Source organism: Dasypus novemcinctus, chromosome 3 (genome assembly GCF_030445035.2).
Source record: "Dasypus novemcinctus isolate mDasNov1 chromosome 3, mDasNov1.1.hap2, whole genome shotgun sequence".
Taxonomy (NCBI): Eukaryota; Metazoa; Chordata; class Mammalia; order Cingulata; family Dasypodidae; genus Dasypus; species Dasypus novemcinctus.
The window spans coordinates 127,434,954-127,455,603 of NC_080675.1; the positions used below are offsets into that span (position 1 = coordinate 127,434,954).

The window sequence follows — 20,650 nt, forward strand, 5'->3', positions numbered from 1 at the left end:
GCCAGAAGAAGAAAGGAGGACCCCTATCTCACACCCTATCCAGAAATTAACTCAAAATGAATCTAAAACCTAAATATAAAACAAGAACCATAAATCTTCTAGAAGAAAATACAGGAAAATATCTTCAAGACCTGGTGGTAGGTGGTGGATTCTTAAAGGAGATAAGAGGAGGACTGAGATGAACTACTGATGTTTGCAGTATATAGAAGTGTTAATTAACTTTAATAGTGTAGAAATGTATACTGCTGATGGTAATACATAGTGAGTAACCACTAGTTTATAAATGGGGATGTGGCTAAAAATGGTAGTCTAGGTATATAAATGCCAATTGACAGAATGCTAGAGAATAATCTAGGAATTGAACAGCACAGTAAACCCAGAGATGGGTGAAAATTGTGGTTGATGGTGCAGATACAAGAGTCTCCTTTATTAGCTAAAGCAAATATACATCATTGTTACAGGGTGTTGGGAATGTGGCGAAGCATGGGAGAATTACAACTGGAGTGACCTTTGATCTGTGGTTAGAAGTAATAATGTAATATTCTTGCATGTATGCCAAAGATGTACTGTGCTGATAATGGGGCAGTATGGAAAATGTGTGCCAAATATACACTATGGGCATGGTAACTATCAGATGATATTATTTTATAATCTGTAATAAATGTTCCACCACAGTGTGGTGTGTTGATACAGGGGTGTTTGTAGCCCTGTCCCCACAGGTGGCTATCTTTCTGGCCAACTTAGCTGATACGCCTGTGTAGCCATCAGACCGCCAGGAACGGCCCCCCCTGCTATCCCCGCCCTCTCACCCCCTCTCTAGCCAATCCATCAGCTACACGCCAACCCCTATCAGTATAAAACCTGTAGCACTTCCTCAAATAAACGGACTTGCGCACAGACCTGGTCTCCGTGGTGTCTCCCTGCAGCGCCACGCGTCCTCCGCGCCTGAGAGCCCCTGAGAGCCCTCTCCTGCCTAGGGTCTCTCCCCTTCACCGCCGCCCGACATCTGGCGCCCAAACATGGGGCCTACAATGCCTCACCCCTTCGCCGCGCTCTCGAGGTAAGGACCCCTCTCCCTTACCGGCCCCAGGCAGCATGGGCGGACGACTATCGTCCCGCCAGGCACCACAAGTGCAGGCACTTGCGGGCCTCTTGGACACCAATCAGATCCGGGTGTCCCTGCGGCAGTTGCAGAAGTACTGGGACCTTCTGCTGCCCTTCAACCCGTGGCTTTCCACATGCCACCTGTGGGACCCAGTGACTTACACATGGCTTATTGACCGCGTCACCTCAGCCATGGAGCATGAGGGCAAACGCTTTCCTCCGGGCTTGCTTCCCACTCTCATCACGATCCGGTCGTGCCTGCAGGGTGCCCCTGCCCCGCAAGAGACCTTTCCCTGCCATACCACCGGCGAAGGGTGCTCCTCAGACCAAGTAACCTCGGACCCTGATTCTGACACCGAATCCCTGTCCATGCGAGTAAATGCCGCCCTTGAGGAGGAACCGCCCGAGCGGGAGGGCTGCCATAAGGATGACCACTGTCCTGGCGATCACCCCACTAAAAAGAAAGATGGCGAACTTCCTCCTTCTTCACCCCCGCCTGAGGGGTCCCCCGCCCAGCCCGCCCTCGCGGGCACGGGAAACCTTTACCCGCCCCTTCCGAGGCTGTCGCCATCTTGGGGCCCACCGGAAATGAGGCAGCCGCCATCTTGGGGCCTGCCGGAAGTGCCGCGGCCGCCATTTTGGGGTCCGCCGGAAGGAGGGCTAGCGCCATCTTGGGGACATGCAGAGGCGGTGGAAGCCAGGCATCAACATCTTGGGATTCACCGAAAGTGGGTCCGTCCCCAGCTCCCGCATCAGCTGGGGAAGGCATGAGCCCTTGGGGGCGACTTACGAGCCCGCCGCCTAGCTACCCCTCTGCGCCAACCCCCCACCTGTATCCGTTAAATGCCAATCCTTCCCAGCAGCGCCCTCAAGATTGGTATCCCTTCTCGTCGGAGGAGATTAAAACTCTCCGACGGGCTGTCAAGGAGGATGGGCTGGGCAGCCCATACGCCCAGCAGCTTCTGGAGGAGCTGGGCACGCAGCTAGTGGTTCCATATGATTGGGTCTCTCTTGGCCGATCCATCCTAACTCCGGGACAGTTCATAGACTGGAGAGCGCACTTCCAGATTGAGGCTGAAAAACAAATAGCAGAGAACGTGCGCATGGGCATCCGAGACCCCCCCGAGGCGTATACGGGAACCAGCCCCTTCTCCAACTCTCAGCGGTACCGGAATGCCCCGCCAGCGTTCTGGCTTTGACTGCGGGCACTAGTTTCGCAATTCGTCAGCCACCCAGCCCCAGAAGTTCGCGCAGCTCACGCAGGGCAGGGACGAAGAGTTTTCGACCTTCGTATCGCGGGTCATGGAGGCCTGCCAGTGGAAGGTCGTGGGGGAACAGGCCCAGCTAGCCCTCGCCCGAGACCTCATCCTTGAGGGAGCCAATGCAGTGTGTAAGCCTGTCATCCAGAACATGCGCGAAAAAGGGGTCCACGACTGGGTCCTCGCCTGTAAAGCCATCGACCCTCAAGCCACCGCCTTGGCCAAGGCCCTTGCAACGGCCCTAGCGATCTCGTCGGACTGTTTCAAGTGCGGTGAAATGGGCCACTTCGCTCGCGAGTGCCCCCACGCTGGTGGTCTCCCACGCTCACTGCAGCGGGCAGAGGGAGCCGCCCCGCCACCAGCTCCGCAAGCACGGCGCAGTCCTCCCACTCCCTGTCCCAGATGCGGGAAGGGATATCACTGGGCTCGAGACTGCCGCTCACGCCCCTCACAGCGCTTGCCTTTAAACTCGAAAGGGGGCAAGCCTCAGCCCCGTCACCAAGAGGCCCCTGCTCAAAGAGCCCCTCTGCCGTAATGTGGACTGTTCCTCTAGGGGAGCAGAAGCCCCTAATGACCTTGAGAGTCAACGGGCAGTGGCTCGAAGGCCTCCTCGATACGGGCGCGGAGATGTCCTGCATCCCCGTCTCCATCGCAGCAGCGCAACACTGGGCCCTTGAGCCAGGACCGCGAGTTGTCAGAGCCACGGGCACTTCCCGGTCCCACCGATGCACCAGCGACCTCAACTGGGAAGATAAGGAGGGCCAACAGGGAACCTTCCGACCCTCATACTGGACTCCATTTCCTACATTCTTTGGGGGCGAGACATTCTTCACCAAAGTGGAGCGGTCCTCACCACATCGCTTCCCCCCCAATGAATTGCGCCACTGTTCGCGTTACACCTCCCGCGCCCACTCCTCTGCAATGGGACACAGAGGAACCCATATGGGTGGAGCAGTGGCCTCTCCCGTCCCACAAACTCACAGCGCTGCGGCGTCTAGTCCAGGAGCAGCTTGACGCAGGACACCTTGAACCATCTACCAGCCCATACAATTCACCCATCTTCGTCATTCAGAAAAAAGGAACTTCTAAGTTTCATCTCCTCCATGACCTCCGGGAGATTAACAAGCACATCCGGCCGATGGGCTCGCCTCAGCCTGGGTGTCCGCATCCTACGGCAGTGCCTCGAAACATGCACGCTGCTGCTCTCGACATCAAGGACTGCTTCTTTTCGATCCCTCTCCATCTGAGGGATCGACCACGTTTCGCCTTCACGGTTCCAGAAACCAACCACCAGGGAGTAGCAGCTTGCTTTCAATGGAGAGTCCTGCCACAAGGCATGAGCAACAGCCCCGCCATCTGTCAGCTCTATGTTCATCAAGCCATCGCACCGCTCAGAGACCAGGCGTTCATCATCCACTATATGGACGACATCCTTGTAGCCCATAAAGACCAACAAAGACTGCGAGAGGTTGTCAGTCGCCTTCTTCAGCTCCTGGCACAACTGGGGCTACAAGTTCAGGCGGAGAAGGTGTGACTCTACCTCCCCTTCCATTTCCTGGGGTTCCAGGTGCGAGACACTGTCACTCCGCTCGCACCTCAACTGCACCTCCCACCCAAGATGACAATAACGGAGCTATAACAGCTCTGCGGGCACATCAACTGGCTCCTTCCTCAACCTCAACGCCTCTTGGCCTACCGCCCAATACCGTCCCCCTGTTCCCCTTTGCCCAGCAATTGTTCGCCCCCCCCACCTGGCTCTCCGACCTCGCTTGGCCTGAGTGCACCTCAGCTGTCCGCGGCTATGGAATCCCCCACAACAGTTCCTCCGCTAGCCTTTGGGTCAGCCCCCTTGCCTCTGCAGGAGCCATGCCCAACGCAACCTGGGGATGGAGGAGAGACCCTTGGCAGCATCTTAGAACAGCCTTTGGTCAACAATATTTTTGCGGTACCTCTGCCTGTTTTGACATTACTGCCTTTCTTTGTCACCCTAACTGTACAGTCCAAAACGGCACGTGGTCACTCCCCGTCAACGCCTCCTGGGAGGCCGAGGGGGCTCTCCAACATCTAGTACACAACTCCACCCTCTACCAGCCCCAAATTACCGTTTCCCTCCCCATGCCTTCCTTACCTGTCTCGATCTAAACAACCTTACCACCTGCAATATTTCTAACTATTGGAGCCCCTTGCACCCCTACGCTTTCCTAATATTACTCCCTCCAGTTGCTTGGATTCCTATAGAAGTCAACGATTGGGCCGGACCAGTTCTCGATCCACGCCAGTTCTCGCAAACGTCTCTCACCCCTCACAGCCGCCAGAAGAGAGACTTCGGCCTCTCCGCCATCATTGCCCTCGTCTTCGTCACAGCTCTTGCCGCAGCCACCACAGCCGCTGTTGCACTCACGCAAACCACCCTCACGGTCGCGGCCCTTGAAAATATCACCGCTACCACTCAGCAGGCCCTAAGCAAAAATCACGAGCTCCACGGCCTGCATCACGTGGCAATCCTCAATCTGCAGCAACAAATTGACCTACTGGCACTCGAACTGGCAGGATTGTGGAGTGTAGCAACTTCCCACTGTGATGGCCGGTACCCCTCGTCGTCAATCTGCATCACCCCTTTCCCCGTTAATAACTCCAGGGGCCCGCTCCGCCAGTGGATCCTCTCCTCCTACAATAACACCTACCTTAACCTCTCCGCTGCGCTGCAAAGCGACATCGATGCTCTCAGCGCTATTACCTTCCCCCACCTAACCCCCTCCCTACTAACTGATGTAGTCCAAAAGCTCACGTCCTTCTTCCGCCCTTCCTCCCTCATAGCCTATGGCGTAATCGGCCTGGGGGGCCTTCTTCTGGTAACTGTCGTTTGGTGCCTCTTCTGCCGCCTGCGGCGAGCCACTGAGAAGAAACAAGCCGCCCTAGCTGCTGCCGTTTTAGAGCTAGCCAATAAAAAAGAAGGGGCAAATGTAGCCCTGTCCCCACAGGCGGCTATCTTTCTGGCCAACTTAGCTGATACGCCTGTGTAGCCATCAGACTGCCAGGAACGGCCCCCCCTGCTATCCCCGCCCTCTCACCCCCTCTCTAGCCAATCCGTCAGCTACACGCCAACCCCTATCAGTATAAAACCTGTAGCACTTCCTCAAATAAACGGACTTGTGCACAGACCTGGTCTCCATGGTGTCTCCCTGCAGCGCCACGCGTCCTCCCCGCCGAGAGCCCCCGGGAGCCCTCTCCTGCCTAGGGTCTCTCCCCCTCACCGCCGCCCGACAGGTGTTGTTTGCGAATTCTGCACATGCACATGATTGTTCTGTAAGTTTACAACTTCTGTCATAAAAATATATTTAAAAAATAAAAAGTTCACAACTTTAAATATACATTAAATATATTTTAAAAATAAACTTCACAACTTTTACTATTCACTTATTGTTTATATATGTTCATATAGAAATGACATAAAGATAATAATAATAGGTTGGGTTTTAGGAAAAATACTATGGTTAGTAGTGATATTTTGATGATGCTCTTTAATCATTAACAATGTTAACAACAACTACAAAGAAGACACCTGACTATTCTCGTAGGAGACTGCATCAAACAATCAAGATTTGGGAGCTGAACCAAAGCCTCTTCAAAACCAGAGGGATTGCATTTAAATTTAATTTCCATCAACATGTTGCTAAGATATAAAAGACATCTCACTCACCTTTGTCTTGTACTTCTGTGTACATATATTATTTTCTTTTTTAAAAAAATTTTGACTAGCATATCTACTGTCCAAATCAAAGAATTGCAGTGTGTATTGCTCCCAGAATCTATAAATGTGTTTCTGATCCACTCTGAAATAGCTTAGTAAAATTACCATTACAAACACATTTACCTATCCACAATATTCAAAAGAGAACTTTCATTTCTGTACCTTACAAGAAAAAAATCTGTTTATGTTCCATTGTATATGGTATATTTTGCTCATATGAAACAATATGATGCTTAAAGTTTTCTAGCAATTTTCTTTTGTTTCTTTTCACAGCGTTGTCTTTGCTATACTCTTGCTGATATTAGGCTGCTAGATTTCTCTACTTTACTGATTCTGATTTCTGTTATTCATTTTGTTTTGTTTTTGTTTTGTTCTTCATATAACATTGGTGAAGGGTCCAGGAATATGACACAAACGTTGGATTAAGCATTCATTTTGTGCATTCTTTGGTATTTTTTTTGTAACTACAAATCATTGCTACAAATTTAAGCATTTCATTCAAAGCAATGGTTCTTGTTTGTGTGACTTCCTAAACATACTTGTGGATTTTCAAAAATGTACCCTCATAATTACATTCCGAACTAAAATTAGAATATCTAATTGTTATCTTTATATATTTTAACACTTTGTTACTTAGGCTATTTTGCTTTGGTTAAAGATGGCTCAAGTAGAGACTCAGTCCCATTCATATTAAGACTGTACAAAATTGTAAATAAAACATATACATTAAATTGTCTTTCAGACAACAAAAAGAAGAAATAGTAAGGGGAATTCTGCAGGATGAATGGAAAAATAAGGAGATAGAGGGTGGGAAGAGAGTATAGAAAGTAAGACCAGTGGTAAATGTAACTAAAAGTATAAAAAGAGAAATAAAATATGACATACATAAACAAAGAAAAAAATGGCTAAAGTAAGTGCTGCCATTACAGTAATAAAATTGGATATTAATGGATTAAACTCTTTAATCAGAAGACAGATTGGCAGAATGGATAAGGAAATATGACCCAAGTATATGCTGTCTATGTGAAACTTAACTTGGACCCATGGACAAGAGACAAAGAAGGCCACTACCAATTAATAAAAGGGGTAATCTATCAAGAAGAAATAATGATAATAAATATTTATGCACCTAAACAGGGTGCCCCTAAATGCATGAGGAAAACACTGACAAAACTAAGGGGAGAAATAGATGTCTCTACAATCATTGTAGAGGACTTCAATACAACCCTATCCCACCATCAGAAAGAACATCTCAACATAAGGTCAGTAAAGAAACACAGACCTTGACTAGTAAGTTAGAGGAACTAGACCTAATAGACATATACAGAACTTTACATCCCCAAACAGCAGAATATACATTCTTCTTGAGTGCTCATGGATCATTCTCCAGGATAGACCTCATGCTAGGTCACAGAATATGTCTCAGCAAATTTAGAAAGATTGAAGTTATACAAAAAGCAATTTCTCTGACCATGATGGAATGAAGCTGGAAATTAATGAGGAGCAGGGAGCCAGAACAGGCACAAATATATGGAGGTTACACAACACACTCTTTGTTTAAATCAACAGGTCAAATAGAAAGTTGCAAGAAAAATCAGTTACTACCTCAAAGTGATTGAAAATGAGAAAACAACATACCAAAACTTAGGGGATGCAGCTAAAGGAATGCTGAGAGGAAAATTTATAGCCCTCAATGTCTATGTTAAAAAAGAAGAGAGAGCTGAAATCAAAGACCTAACTAACTGCACACCTGAAGGAACAAGAAAAGGAAAAATGAACTAATTCCAAAGCAAGTAGAAGGAAGTGTGGGAGGCAGAGGTGAAGGCAGGGGTGGAGGTGCTCAGGCACGCGCTCCTGAGAGTTTTATTGGTGCCTCTTGATCATAGCGGGTCAGTATAAGCCCCCGACATGGAAGGAGAAAGCCATCCAGCGATTCTCCCAGACCACCGTGGATCGTATGAGGTCGCCAAGGTTCAGGAGCAGCAATGCAGAGTGAAAAGATAGGGGTGAGAAGAGAGGAGGGGGGGGCGCCAGGTTATGGAGTGAGGCGGCGGAGGTTCTCGGGGCCCTTACCCTCTGAGCGGTGCAGTGGTGGGGTTGCTTTGGCCCCCCGTTGTGCTGTGGTGGGGTTGCTTTGCCCCACGTTGGGCGCCAGTTGAGGGACAAAACGGGGTCCCTGTTATGGGACGAGCGGGGTCCCTGTTGCAGGACGAGTGGGGTCCCGTTGTGGGACGAGCGGGGTCCCTGTTGCGGGACGAGTGGGGTCCCGTTGTGGGACGAGAGGGGTCCCTGGCGTGGGGAAGAAAGCCTCGTACGGCCGCTGAGGCTTCCCTCGGGGGCTCCGAAGGCGTGGAGGGCGCACGACCCAGGAAGGAGTCGTGGAGACAGGCTGATGGCACAAGTCTGGTTTATTGTGGAAGGGGATGCAGATTTATAGGATTGGGGAGTGGTGTGGTGGGTTCTGATTGGCTAGGGCAAATGCTGTTTCCATATAAGGCAATGTTCTGGCATTGGGCTAGTGATTGGCCAGTAGAGTATGTGCTAACTCTTGATAGGCTGACACTGTTACTAAGCTGATAGGTGGTTGTAAGCTGTTGCTGGGCAAACAGCGTACTAAGAGATTAGGTTTAAGGGAGGGGGGAGGGGAAGTGAGAGCTGGGCTAGGCGGGAGATAGGAAGGGGGAGGGCGGTGCCAGCTAGCCGTTAGCAGCAAAGGCCTAGTCAGGCGTGGTCACCTTGTCTAGGCCCAGTGGGCAGAGGCGGTGTCACCTCTTGCCGCACTGTTTGCCACTGAGGCAAGCCGGGTGCCCCTCCTCCCACAAGGAAGGAAATAAAGATTCAAGCAGAATTAAATTAAATGAAATTGAGAATTTTTTAAAAAATAGAAAAAATTAACAAAACAAAGAGTCATTCTTTGGGAAGATTAATAAAATTGACAAAACCTTGACTAGACTACCAAAGGAAAACAGAAGAGGCAAATAAACAAAATCAGAAATGAGAGAGGGGATATCACTGCTGATACCACAGAAATAAAGATTATCATAAGAGGATACTTTGAAAAATTGTGTGCCAAAAGATGGACAATTTAGATGAAATGGATTTCTAGAAACACTCAAGCAGCCTACATTAATGAAAGAAAAAATAGAAGATCTCAAGAGACCAATCACAAATAGTAAAATTGAATTAGTCATCAAAAATCTTCCAACCAAGAAAAGCCAAGGACCAGGGGGCTTCACAGATGAATTCTACCAAGCATCCCATAAAGAACTAATACCAGTCCTGCTCAAACCCTTCTAAAACTTGAAGTGGAGGGAACATTACCTAATTCATTTTATATTGCCAACATCACCCTAATACCAAAACCATGTAAAGACATAACAAAAAAAGAAAGCTACAGACTAATCTCTGTAATGAACATTGATGCAAAAATCCTTGACAAAATACTTGCTAATCATATCCAACAATACATCATATGAATTAAACACCATAATCAAATGGGTTTTATCCCAGGTATGCAAGGATGTTTTACCATAAGAAAATCAGTGTAATCTACCACATTAACAGATCAAAGAAAAAAGTCACAAAATCATCACTATTCATACATGAAAGTCATTCTACATGATACAGCATCCTTTCTTGATAAAACAAAAACACTTTGAAAGACAGGAATAGAAGAAAACTTCCTCAATATGTTCAAGGATATATATTAAAAACCCAAGCCAACATCATACTCAATAGTGAAAGGCTAAATGATTTCCCTCTAACTTCTGCAACAAGACAGGATGCCCACTGTCACCACTCTTATTTAACATGATATTAGAAATACTTGCTTGAGCACTTAGGCAAATAAAAGAAATAAAAGGAATAGAAACTGGAAAGGAGGAAGAAAAACTTTCACTATTTGCAGATGACATGATCCTATATGTAGAAATTCCTCAAAAATCTACAACAAAGCTTCTAGAGCTGATAAACAGTTGCACTGAAGTGGCAGGATATATGGTCAACATGTAAAACTCAGTATCATTTCTACACACTAATAACGAGCAATTTGAGGAGGAAATCAAGAAAAAATTCTAAAAGAATCAAGTTTCTAGGAAAAAACTTAAGTAAGGGTGTAAGGGCTTACACGTAGAAAACTATACAGCATTGCTAAAATAAAGAAGACCTAAATAAATGGAAGCACATTCCATATTCATGGTTTGGAGAACTAAATATCATTAATATGTCTGTCTTAACCAATTTCATTTACAGATTCAACACAATCCCAATAAAAGTTCCAAAGTCATTTATAACAGAAATTGAAAAACCAATTACCAAATTTATTTGGAAGGGCAAGTGGCCCTAAATGGCCAAAAGCATCTTGTAAAAGAAAACCAAAATTGGATGAATCATGCTTCTTGACTTTAAAGCATACTACAAAACTACAGTGGTCAAAACTGTATGGTATTGGCACAAGGATAGTCATATTGACCAATGGAACCAAATTGAGAGTTCATATTTAGACCTGCACATGCATGGCCAACTGATATTCATCAAAGCCACCAAGACCACTCAATAGGGACAGAATAGTCTTTTCAACAAATGATGCTGGGAGAACTGGATATCCAAATCCAAAAGAATGAGAGAGGATTACTCTATCATACCCTATAGAAAAATTAATTCAAGATATACAAAAGACCTAAATATAAAAGCTGCAACCATAAGGTTCTTAGAAGATAATGTAGAGAAGCATCTGCAAGATCTAGTAGTAGGAAATGGTTTCATAAACTTCATACTCAAAGCACTAGCAATGAAAGAAAAAAATAGATAAATGGGAAATCTTCTAAATTAAGACTGTCTGTGCTTCAAAGGAGTTTGTCAAAGTAAAAAGGCAACCTACTCCATGGAGAAAATATTTGGGAACCATCTATCCAATAAGGGTCTAATATTCAACATATATAAAGAAATCTTACATCTCAATAATAAAAGGACATCTCATTTTTAAAATGGGCAAGAGTTTTTAATAGACACTTTTCCTTAGAGGTAATACAAATGGATAAAAGAACACATGAAAAGATGATCAACTTCACTACTATTAAAGAAATTCAAACAAAAACTATGCTATTTTTAAAAAATGAAACAGAAAACTACATGTGTTAGAGAGGATGTGGAGGATTAGGAACATTCATCCACTGCTGGTGAGAATGTAGAATGGTTCAGCCTCTATGGGAGATGGTTTGCTGGTTCCTCAGGAAACTAAGTATAGAATGGCTATATGATCTAGCAATCCCACTATTAGGAATATACCCAGAAGAATTGAAAGCAAGGATTTGAACAGATATATACGCCAGTGTTCATTGCAGCATTATTCACTATTGCCAACAGCTGGAAGTAACCCAGTGCCTATCAATGGATGAATTGATAAACAAAATGTGGTATATATTACATACTGTGCAATATTACTCATCTATAAGAAGGGATGAAGCTTTAACACATGTGACAACATGCATGAACCTCAAAGACCTTATGTTGAGTAAGTAATCTAGTCACTAAAGTACAAATATTACATGATATTGCTGATATGAACTAAGGATAATGAGCAGACTTAGGAAGGTAGAATCTATAAGACAGGTTATTAGGAGATAAAAAGGGAGTAGAGAGTGGTAGGCCAATGCTCAATCTTTGCAGAATTTATGATAAGCTGAATGGTGGCCGTTTGGGAGTGGATGGGAATTAGCATGGTACAGTGATATGAGTAGGGTTAACAGTGCTGGAGTTAAAGTGGGAAGGCGGGTGTGTTGGGTAATCCTTGGAACTCAGGGGAAGGCTGTATGAAAGAACAGATAAATGTGAGACCTAGCAGACTCCAGGGAGGCTGAGGACTGTCATTGAGAATATAACGATGGGAGTGTTCTTGTAGGATCTATGGCAGTAGAATGTCACTAGTACAAGGGGTTGGTTGTGGGGGATGTGTGGAGAAGGGTACACCTGGGGTACGCCACTATGGAAAATGAATGTTTTTATGCTGTCATAGGGTGTTTCCTCAGTGGTAGAGACCCACACAATAACCAGAAAAATATTAAACTTCCATCCTGGGTAGTCCTGCTACTTTCTCAAATATGGTGGCTAAAACATCTAGAGTACATAGGTAGCGCCTAATGAAAGAAAATACACCAATATGCTAAGCCTTCAGTATTAATGCTTGTACTTATGAACATTATTCTTGTAAAAGTGAAACTTTGCCTAGTAATATCTATTGCTTAAGAGTTACCTCCTTAAAATATCTTTTTTCCTGAAAGAAGCCAAACTCAGCAAATAAACTCATTACCTTCCCCCTGTCATGGAACATACCTCCCAGGGATGAGCCTCCCTGGCACCATGGGATTACTACCAAGTGCCAACCACTGATGCATTTGGAAAAACACCTTGACAGGAAGGGGGAAACAGTTACATATAAAAGAGTTTTACGGCTAAGAGATTTAAAAGTGAGTCATTTCAGAGGTTACACTAACAGGCAGATCTCACTAACTGCTGCAAGAAATGAAACCTCACATAAGGGTGCTCCCTGGTCTCTAGAAATGTCTGCATACTCTAGGCAAGGCATACAGCCTCATGAAATCAGCACCCTTTTGGTGGGCCTTATCCTGGAATATACAGTAATCCTTTTCCCCAATATATCAGAGTTAGACTTATTTATGATTTTGCTACACATGATTCTTCTACCCCTTTTATTTGAACCTGTAACTAGCACTATACCCATTAAATATATTACCCAGAGACTTAAATCTTTGGTTTGTACATATGCCAGTTGAGCCCTGAATCTCAGCAGAGTCACAGCCAACACCTACTGTCCAGTTTATCAGATTCACCCAGGACAATTAACAAAATGATGATGGACAACCTCCACTCCAAAAAACAAAGAGTATCTATAACTGCAAACAAAACACTTCCTTCCATCTGCTCCATAAAATCTAAGCCTTCTCACAATCTGAAGCAGAGCAGGCCACATCATCCCAAAAGCCTCAAACTGAGGAATGAACAAATACAAGGTGGGAATGCAACCAAAGAGCAAAGTAGACTTATTGTATTAATGTATTACAACACTGATGTAATGATAGTGGTTACCAGAGATTCTGAGGGGTAGGGGAAGGAAGAATAGGTGGAACACAGGACATTTTTGGAGCATTAGAATTGTTCTTTTTATATGATATTGCAATTGTGGATACAGGCCACTATATATGTTATCAAACTGTAAAACTGTACAGTGCAAAGTGTATAACATAATGTAAACTATAGACCTTGGCTAGTAGCAATGCTTCAATATTTGTTCATTAATTGTAACAAATGTACCACACTAATATAAAATGCTATTAATAGAGGAAGGTATGGGAGGGGGAGGGGCTATATGGGAATACCATATATATATTTTTTCATTGCAGTATCATTTATACTCATGGAAATTAGAAACAACCTAAATGTTCAGCAGTAGGGAATGGTTACATTAATTATGATGTGCACATAGAATATTATGCAATGATTTTAATAATTTACATTCATTGGCATGAATAGACATTTCCAAATTATTATTCTATGAAATATGGTTACAGGAGAATATTTATAGTAAATATCAACTATAGTACAATTTATAGTATAAAAAATTTATATGTGTATATGTAAATGCACATAAAATTGTGAGGAATATGTATATTCTGAGTTAATTTTCCATATACTTTTGATGTAACCTTTCTATAATCCAAAATTTCTCTAATAATGTATAATTGATCCTTTTAAATTATGAAGTCTATAATTGTTTCCAAAAGGAAAATGTTTTTTGAAATTTTTTTTTCCTGACAAAAATAGCAACTGTTCCTACTTCCATAGATGGGAAAAAAAATTTTAAATTAATTTCTGGGATGAGGGTGGTGCTATGTGGGGGTAGATATAGGGGTGGATTGAATTTTTTCCTGCTGACATTATATTGCTGTGAATCATTTGCTACAGAGGCAATTTTTTTTGCCTGTGCTCTTTCTAGAGAATACAATTATTAAAATAGTTTATTGATACAATTTTACATTTCGCATTTATCAGAGAGGCAGTGTTGCTTATTGGAAAGAGCATAGATTTTATGTCAGAGACATGAGATTAAATCATCATTATGTCACTTACCAGCTTGGATATCTTTGAACATGCCTTTCTGTAAATTGTGGATTACATTTAGAATGACCATTTATTTCCATTTTCCTATTTTGTGTTTTCTTTATACAGAGGGAAAAGTTCATAAAACTGCTGGATCAGTTGCACAACTCTTTGAGGATTGACCTGTCAAAGTACAGGGTATGTACAAAATTTTTGTCTAAAGGTAAAACATTGTGTTTGGTCCATCTGATTTCTTATAACATAGTAAAAAATTATCATCTATATAATTGAATAGTAAAATCCTTGTCTCAGGTTTTATCACACTGGAAGGAAGTTAGCAAATGCCCCTATTGTTCATGTACTTTACCCCATTTCAGCCTGCATTAACATTCTGTGTGTATGTCCAGCTTTAATGTTATGTTATGTTTTGTTTTGTTTTTAACTAATGATCAGAGTGGGTGGCTAGCCCTCTATTAATAGTTCTCATTTTGAAAGACCATCCAATGCTTCTGAGATATGCTGATACTTCGCCAGCTTCTGAGATTCCTACTGGAGTCCCTGCTTAATTCCTTCCTCCTAGATCAGTACAATACGCTCTCTACAACCTGTCCAGAGTTCCATTGTCAACAATTCTATATTTCACCCCATTGAAAGTATCATGAAAAGACACACTGTGTCCTTTATAACTATATCTAATGCCATAAATTAATCATTGATAAAATGAGATAAACATTGTAGGGTAGAGTTTTGCAGATTACAAACTGCATTCACATTTTTATAGCCTTATGAAACGGTTAGATTGGAGAGTTGTATAATCTAGTAGTGTGCTGGATACAACCTGTACCTGATTAAAAAGGTAGTTGTTAAATTTTCAGGAATTTTTGCAATCTAGATATTAAACAGTCATTATTAAATTTTAAATTATATAGACCTAAATAGCTTTAAACATTATTTTGTCAAATCATGGAATAATTTACAGTGTAAGTTGACTAGGGATACGGAATTTAGAAAAAAAGTATTCTAAAAGAATCAATTGACTACATGATATTTCCAATACAGAATATTCATATTGTGTATTGTATTATTCATAAGTTGTTAATTAAACATCCTTTATATCTCTAAAATTTATAATATACTTTTGAACACATTTTGTTTTTAAAGAGCTGGTTATAGGCATTTATCAGCACACCACTGAAATAAATCTATTTTATAGTAATAAATTTACTATAGTAAATGAATTTCAAAGAAGTGGCTTTCTGAAAGCCATGAAACTAAGAAAGATGAAGTCAGGGTTTGTGTGTAAGTCATCTGATTATAAGCCTAGGGTCTTTTCCAACTACCTTAAACTGCTGAAAGTCTTTTCCTCCTGCTGGATGGCCATAAATACATTACAAAAGCAATGAAGTCATTGTTTTAAAAATGCAAACAATATGGAAGGTTATAAATGAAAATAAAATTCTATAATTTCTTTCACCCAAGGTAACTATATTCTTGGGTATCCTTCCAGTAATATGTTCCCACCTCTATATGAAAATGTATGTGTATATGTATGTATATATGTATGTGTGACTACAGAATCACACGTTTTCAGTGTGTGTATAAATACACACGTAATTTTAGTTGAAAAGAATTTTATTTACAAAATATCTATAGTCATGACTACATAGTCTCTTCTACACCTTGCATTCTTTTTTGTTTGCTTGATTTTTGTTTTCTGCCATCCAGTCTGCTCTCAATTCCAGCCATCACAATAGTTTCTGTGATATCTTGGGGATGGTTTACTAATTCCCTCATCATGAAAAAGAATTCTCTAAACTAATCCTAATCGCCACAAAAATTTCTAAGATTTTCCCTGCTAAATTTTAAAAATCTTGTATAACTATAACTATTACTAAATATTATCCAAAAGAGTTTTCCAATCTCCATAAGTGAAGCCCTTCAGTATATGTACCCAAAGTTACCTGTTTACTAATGATTACTCATATATAAAGAACACTAAAAGTTGACTTTCTAAATATTCTCTATATTACAATGCAGGACAAACAAAATCCATAAAAGAATAATCTGGAGAAAGGTATGAGAGTTCCTTTTGAGACACGTAGATGAATGGCAGATTTACAGGACATAATCTGTTTTCCCTAACTGATTCTCTGTGATTTTCCTAATCAAAGGGAAAACATTTTGTTTAAAAGAGAAATATCTTTTTCACAAAATTTTTTGAAGTATATCATTCATACATGAGCATACATAAACTATAAGTGCATGGTAAAAGTTGTAAACTTATAAAATAAGCATGCATATCATCGTACAGGGCTCCCACACATCAGTCCACCACCATCACCTTGCCTTGTTGTGAAACATTGTTACAAACTATAAAAGAGTGTTGTCAAAATTTTACTACTAACTATAGCCCATATCTTACATTTGGTGTATTTTTCCCCCAACTCACCTGATTATTAACACCCTGTATTAGTAATATACATTCATTATAATTAATGAGAGATGTTCTCATATTTATTCCGTTAATCACAATCCATCTTCCACCACTAGTTTCCCTGTGTTATACAGCCCCATGTTTTGTACAATCCATTCAAAATGTAGACTCTGTGGTTCTCATTTTCATCCCAGTCATACTGTCATCACCTCTGTCACTTTTACGGCATTTTCATTACTCCAACAGGAAAAAAAATCCCATACTTCCTTGAAGTCCCCTGTAGTTGTCTCTTAGAATTGCTGTAATATCTTTGCCATTGCAACAAAAATACTACAATATTACTGTTAACTCTCATCCAGAAGTTATGTTAGTTGTAATTTTCCAATATATCACCATATTCTTAGCACTCTGTAAAAGAATATTCTTATGTTTTTACTATTAAACACAGTCTTCATCTATCACCAAAATCACTGTTATTCATTCCCTGGATTAATCTCTAGCTTCCTTTCAGTTGACATACATTTCCGTAGACTACCCCTTTCTGCCACTATCACATTTTAAATCAGTAGTTATACTCAATATAAAGAATGAGCATTCTTTATTTAAGAATTTATCCTAAACATTTTCCATATCTGTGCATATGTATAGCTTCTACATTCATTTTTGTTGAGTTTGTTTAATTAATTTCTCATCGATGGATACATTAATTGAGTATTTAGAGTGACCTCTTGAAATTTATAATACCATATTTTGTCAAACTAAAGTTTCATGTTGGAACTGGATCCAAAATTTTGAGAGCAGAATCATCATGCCAGACATTTAAAAAGGTGTTTGGGGCAGACATAGTCTTAAGGCTACTTCATTCCTCATTATTTAGATACCCCAACTCTATTAGAGTTCATGAATGTCTAGAAATTTTCCAAATGGCTTAGTCTGAGAACGTGCTAATATGAGAAATGGCTCAACATTATAATTGTTTCTTAGTTCAAGCATTTTAATAATCATGATTTTCCTTTGCTTCAAAATTCTGAACATCTGTATTTTTTAGTGGCAATCCATAATATTTCAGGGTAAGAATATCTAGTGCAACCTAATTTTTTTTAACTTTTAAGTTTCTCTGTGACTAAAAGCAAATGTAGCACATTCAGAAGTTCCTAATGAATTTTTTAAATTACCCAACTTTTACAACTCTGTGATGAAAGCAAGAGCCACTGAGAGTATACTCTACATAGAATGTACAAGGCATTTTACTGCATAACACAGTGAATCATGTGGTGGAAGATAGATTGTGGTTAACAGTACAAATACGACAGTGTTCTCTCATGAGCTATAACAAATATACAATACTAATACATGGTGTTAATAATAGGGGAGGCTTGGAAAAAGACACCAAATTTACTCTATAGACCATAGTTAGAGGTAATAGTCTGATGATGTTCTTTCATAATATGTAACAAATATTCCACAACAATGTAAGTTGTTGGTAGAGGGGTGTTGTAGGGAATTCTGCACATTATGTGTAATTCTTCTGTGAGTTCCCAACTTTTCTAATGAAACTATATCTATATAACTCACCTTTTGAAAATTATAAGTATTTTTTCAAATATTTGCTTTTTGTAGCAAAACTATTTTATAAAAAAAAGAATTGATAATCTAATAACTTTGTATTCGTGATATTGTTTTGTATATTTTATTGTAGGGAAAAATAGAAAAATATGGATTTTTGTTGTTTGGATTTTTTTGTTGTTTGTTTTAGGAGGTACCAAGGATTGTACCTAGGACCTTGTACATGGAAAGCAGGCACTCAACCATTGGGCTATATCTGCTCCCCATTGAAAATTGGTTTTTTAGTTTATTTGCTTGGTTGGTTGGTTTAGGAGGTTCCAGGGATCAAATCCAGGACCTTGTAAATTGGAAGCAGGCACTCAAACACTTGAGCTACTTCTGCTCCCTGAGATATGGTTTTCAAAGACTAAGAAGAGAATATTTCCAAATTGTTTATATTCTATAAAATTTTATGATAAAAATATTGTAAAAATACATTAGGGATTTTAAAGAAATAAGTGGTTTACTCTCCATTTTCTGTTATAGAAAGCTAGTTTTAGTTTATTTTCTCCCTCAAGATTTGCTGCTTACTCTGTATGTGTTCTGTTTCCTAATTAACCAGGAAAACTTTCCTGCCAGCAACTGTGAAAGACTGCAAGATCTGAAATCAACTGTTGACCTGCTAACAAGCATCACCTTTTTTAGAATGAAGGTATCTCATTTTATATCTGCCACTGCCTTGATGCAATAGAGAACCCATTTATTTCCTTGTAAAATCTTGTTTTACCATCCTCTTGCTCAGTACTATTCAACCCCAATGATTAAGCTGCCCTGTCTGTGCCTGATTTTAAAAGGGATTAATATCCTAGCCACTTAGGGTATTCTGATATATTTGGCTCAAATATAGTTTTAAATTAAATCTGTCTTAAAGAAAGCACTCTAGTAAATCTAAATGGACATGCTCTTTTAAAAGAAAAATCCTAAAGAATGTTAAAAGGAAATGGAGTCTAATTCTTATTTTAATTTAACTCAAAAATATTTTGTTTTAATAGTAAAAGTTTACAACCATGATTTTAGTTAGCAGGACAATTCGGGTACCCTTAAAGGTAAATAAAGTCTTTTGTAAAGCTACTTGCCAGATTGTGGGCTAAAAACTTTTGCCTTTTGAGAGGATTATGCTGCTTATTTGGAAAATTCCTGGACAGAAAAAAATTACATAGTTGGGGTTTTTTAAAAATTTCCAGTCCCTAGAGGCATTTTTAAGAATATTTTACAATACAGAATATTTTAATACAGAATATTTTGTAATATAAGAGAGACAGAAAACAAAACCCTCCATATCATCATTTAGATTCTTTAAAGTTCACTTAAAATTCTTTTGATTTAAAATCATTGTTAAATTGGATGACTGGGATAGTAGAAAGAATAGCAGATGGGTTTTATCTTTTATATTAGTTCAGATCTACTGGCAGAATCTGCTGGAATAGTGTATAGAGAATGATAGTGAGACAATAGAAAGGCTCAGTGAGAAAGTTTACCCAGTTCACAAGGTTTGCCATTACACTGAGCAGGTGAAGAATGGGGGTGAGAGTAGGAGTGGGAGCAAATGTACTATGTATTTGTCATTCCTCCAGCACAAGTCTGGCAGTCTGTAGAAAACACAATCTCTTCATATTTGCCACTCTTCCTACCCCATCCTCACTTGCAGCTGATGACCTTGCTTCCTAGTTCACTGGAAAAATAGAATCAAAGAGAAAAGAGATCCTCAAGTTTCTACCACCTAAGTGGTAGCTAAGTACCTGAAACTTCCCATATTTGCTTACCTCTTTTTTATTACTAATGAACTACCTGTTCTACAAAAAGCCATCTCTTCCACTTGTACAATTGATTGCATACTAAACCATTGGTCCAACAATGCGCCCCTCTCTCTTGAATCACCAGTTTTCCTATCTTTATGGGATCTTCTCCATCACCAAACAGATTGTTATTTGCCGATCTTAAAAAATATCTCTTGATGGTACTTTCTTCTGTAGCTACTACTCCAGTTCCTTCCTTCCAATAGAAAAACTCCTCAAAATAGTTGTCCATATGCTACCTTTCCAATTTCTTTCTTCCCGTTATCTTTTTTCGCATTTATTTAAGTATATCACTCATACATAAACATACATAAACAATAAATGTATAGTAATAGTTATGAACTTACAAAACAAACATACATAACATCATACAAGACTCTCATACCACACCCTACCAGCAATACCTTCCATTTTTGTGAAGCATTTTCAACTAATGATTAAAGAGCATCCTCAAAATATTACTACTAACAAAAATATTTTACAATGGGTGTATTTTCCCCCAACCCACCCTATTATAATTGTTATTTGTATATCATTAATATGTGACAATACACAAACAATAAGTATCTAGTAAAAGTTATGAACT

General features: G+C 40.8%; 1 protein-coding gene across 1 annotated transcript in view; it reads left to right on the forward strand.

Annotated features, from left to right (window-relative positions):
• UNC13C (unc-13 homolog C) overlaps positions 1-20,650 on the forward strand; it is a 738,074-nt gene that overhangs the window by 383,839 nt on the left and 333,585 nt on the right. Inside the window, exons 14-15 of the mRNA XM_058294229.1 lie at positions 14,359-14,427; positions 18,831-18,920. Of these exons, the coding sequence (XP_058150212.1) occupies positions 14,359-14,427; positions 18,831-18,920 (159 nt within the window). The remainder of the gene's footprint in view (positions 1-14,358; positions 14,428-18,830; positions 18,921-20,650) is intronic.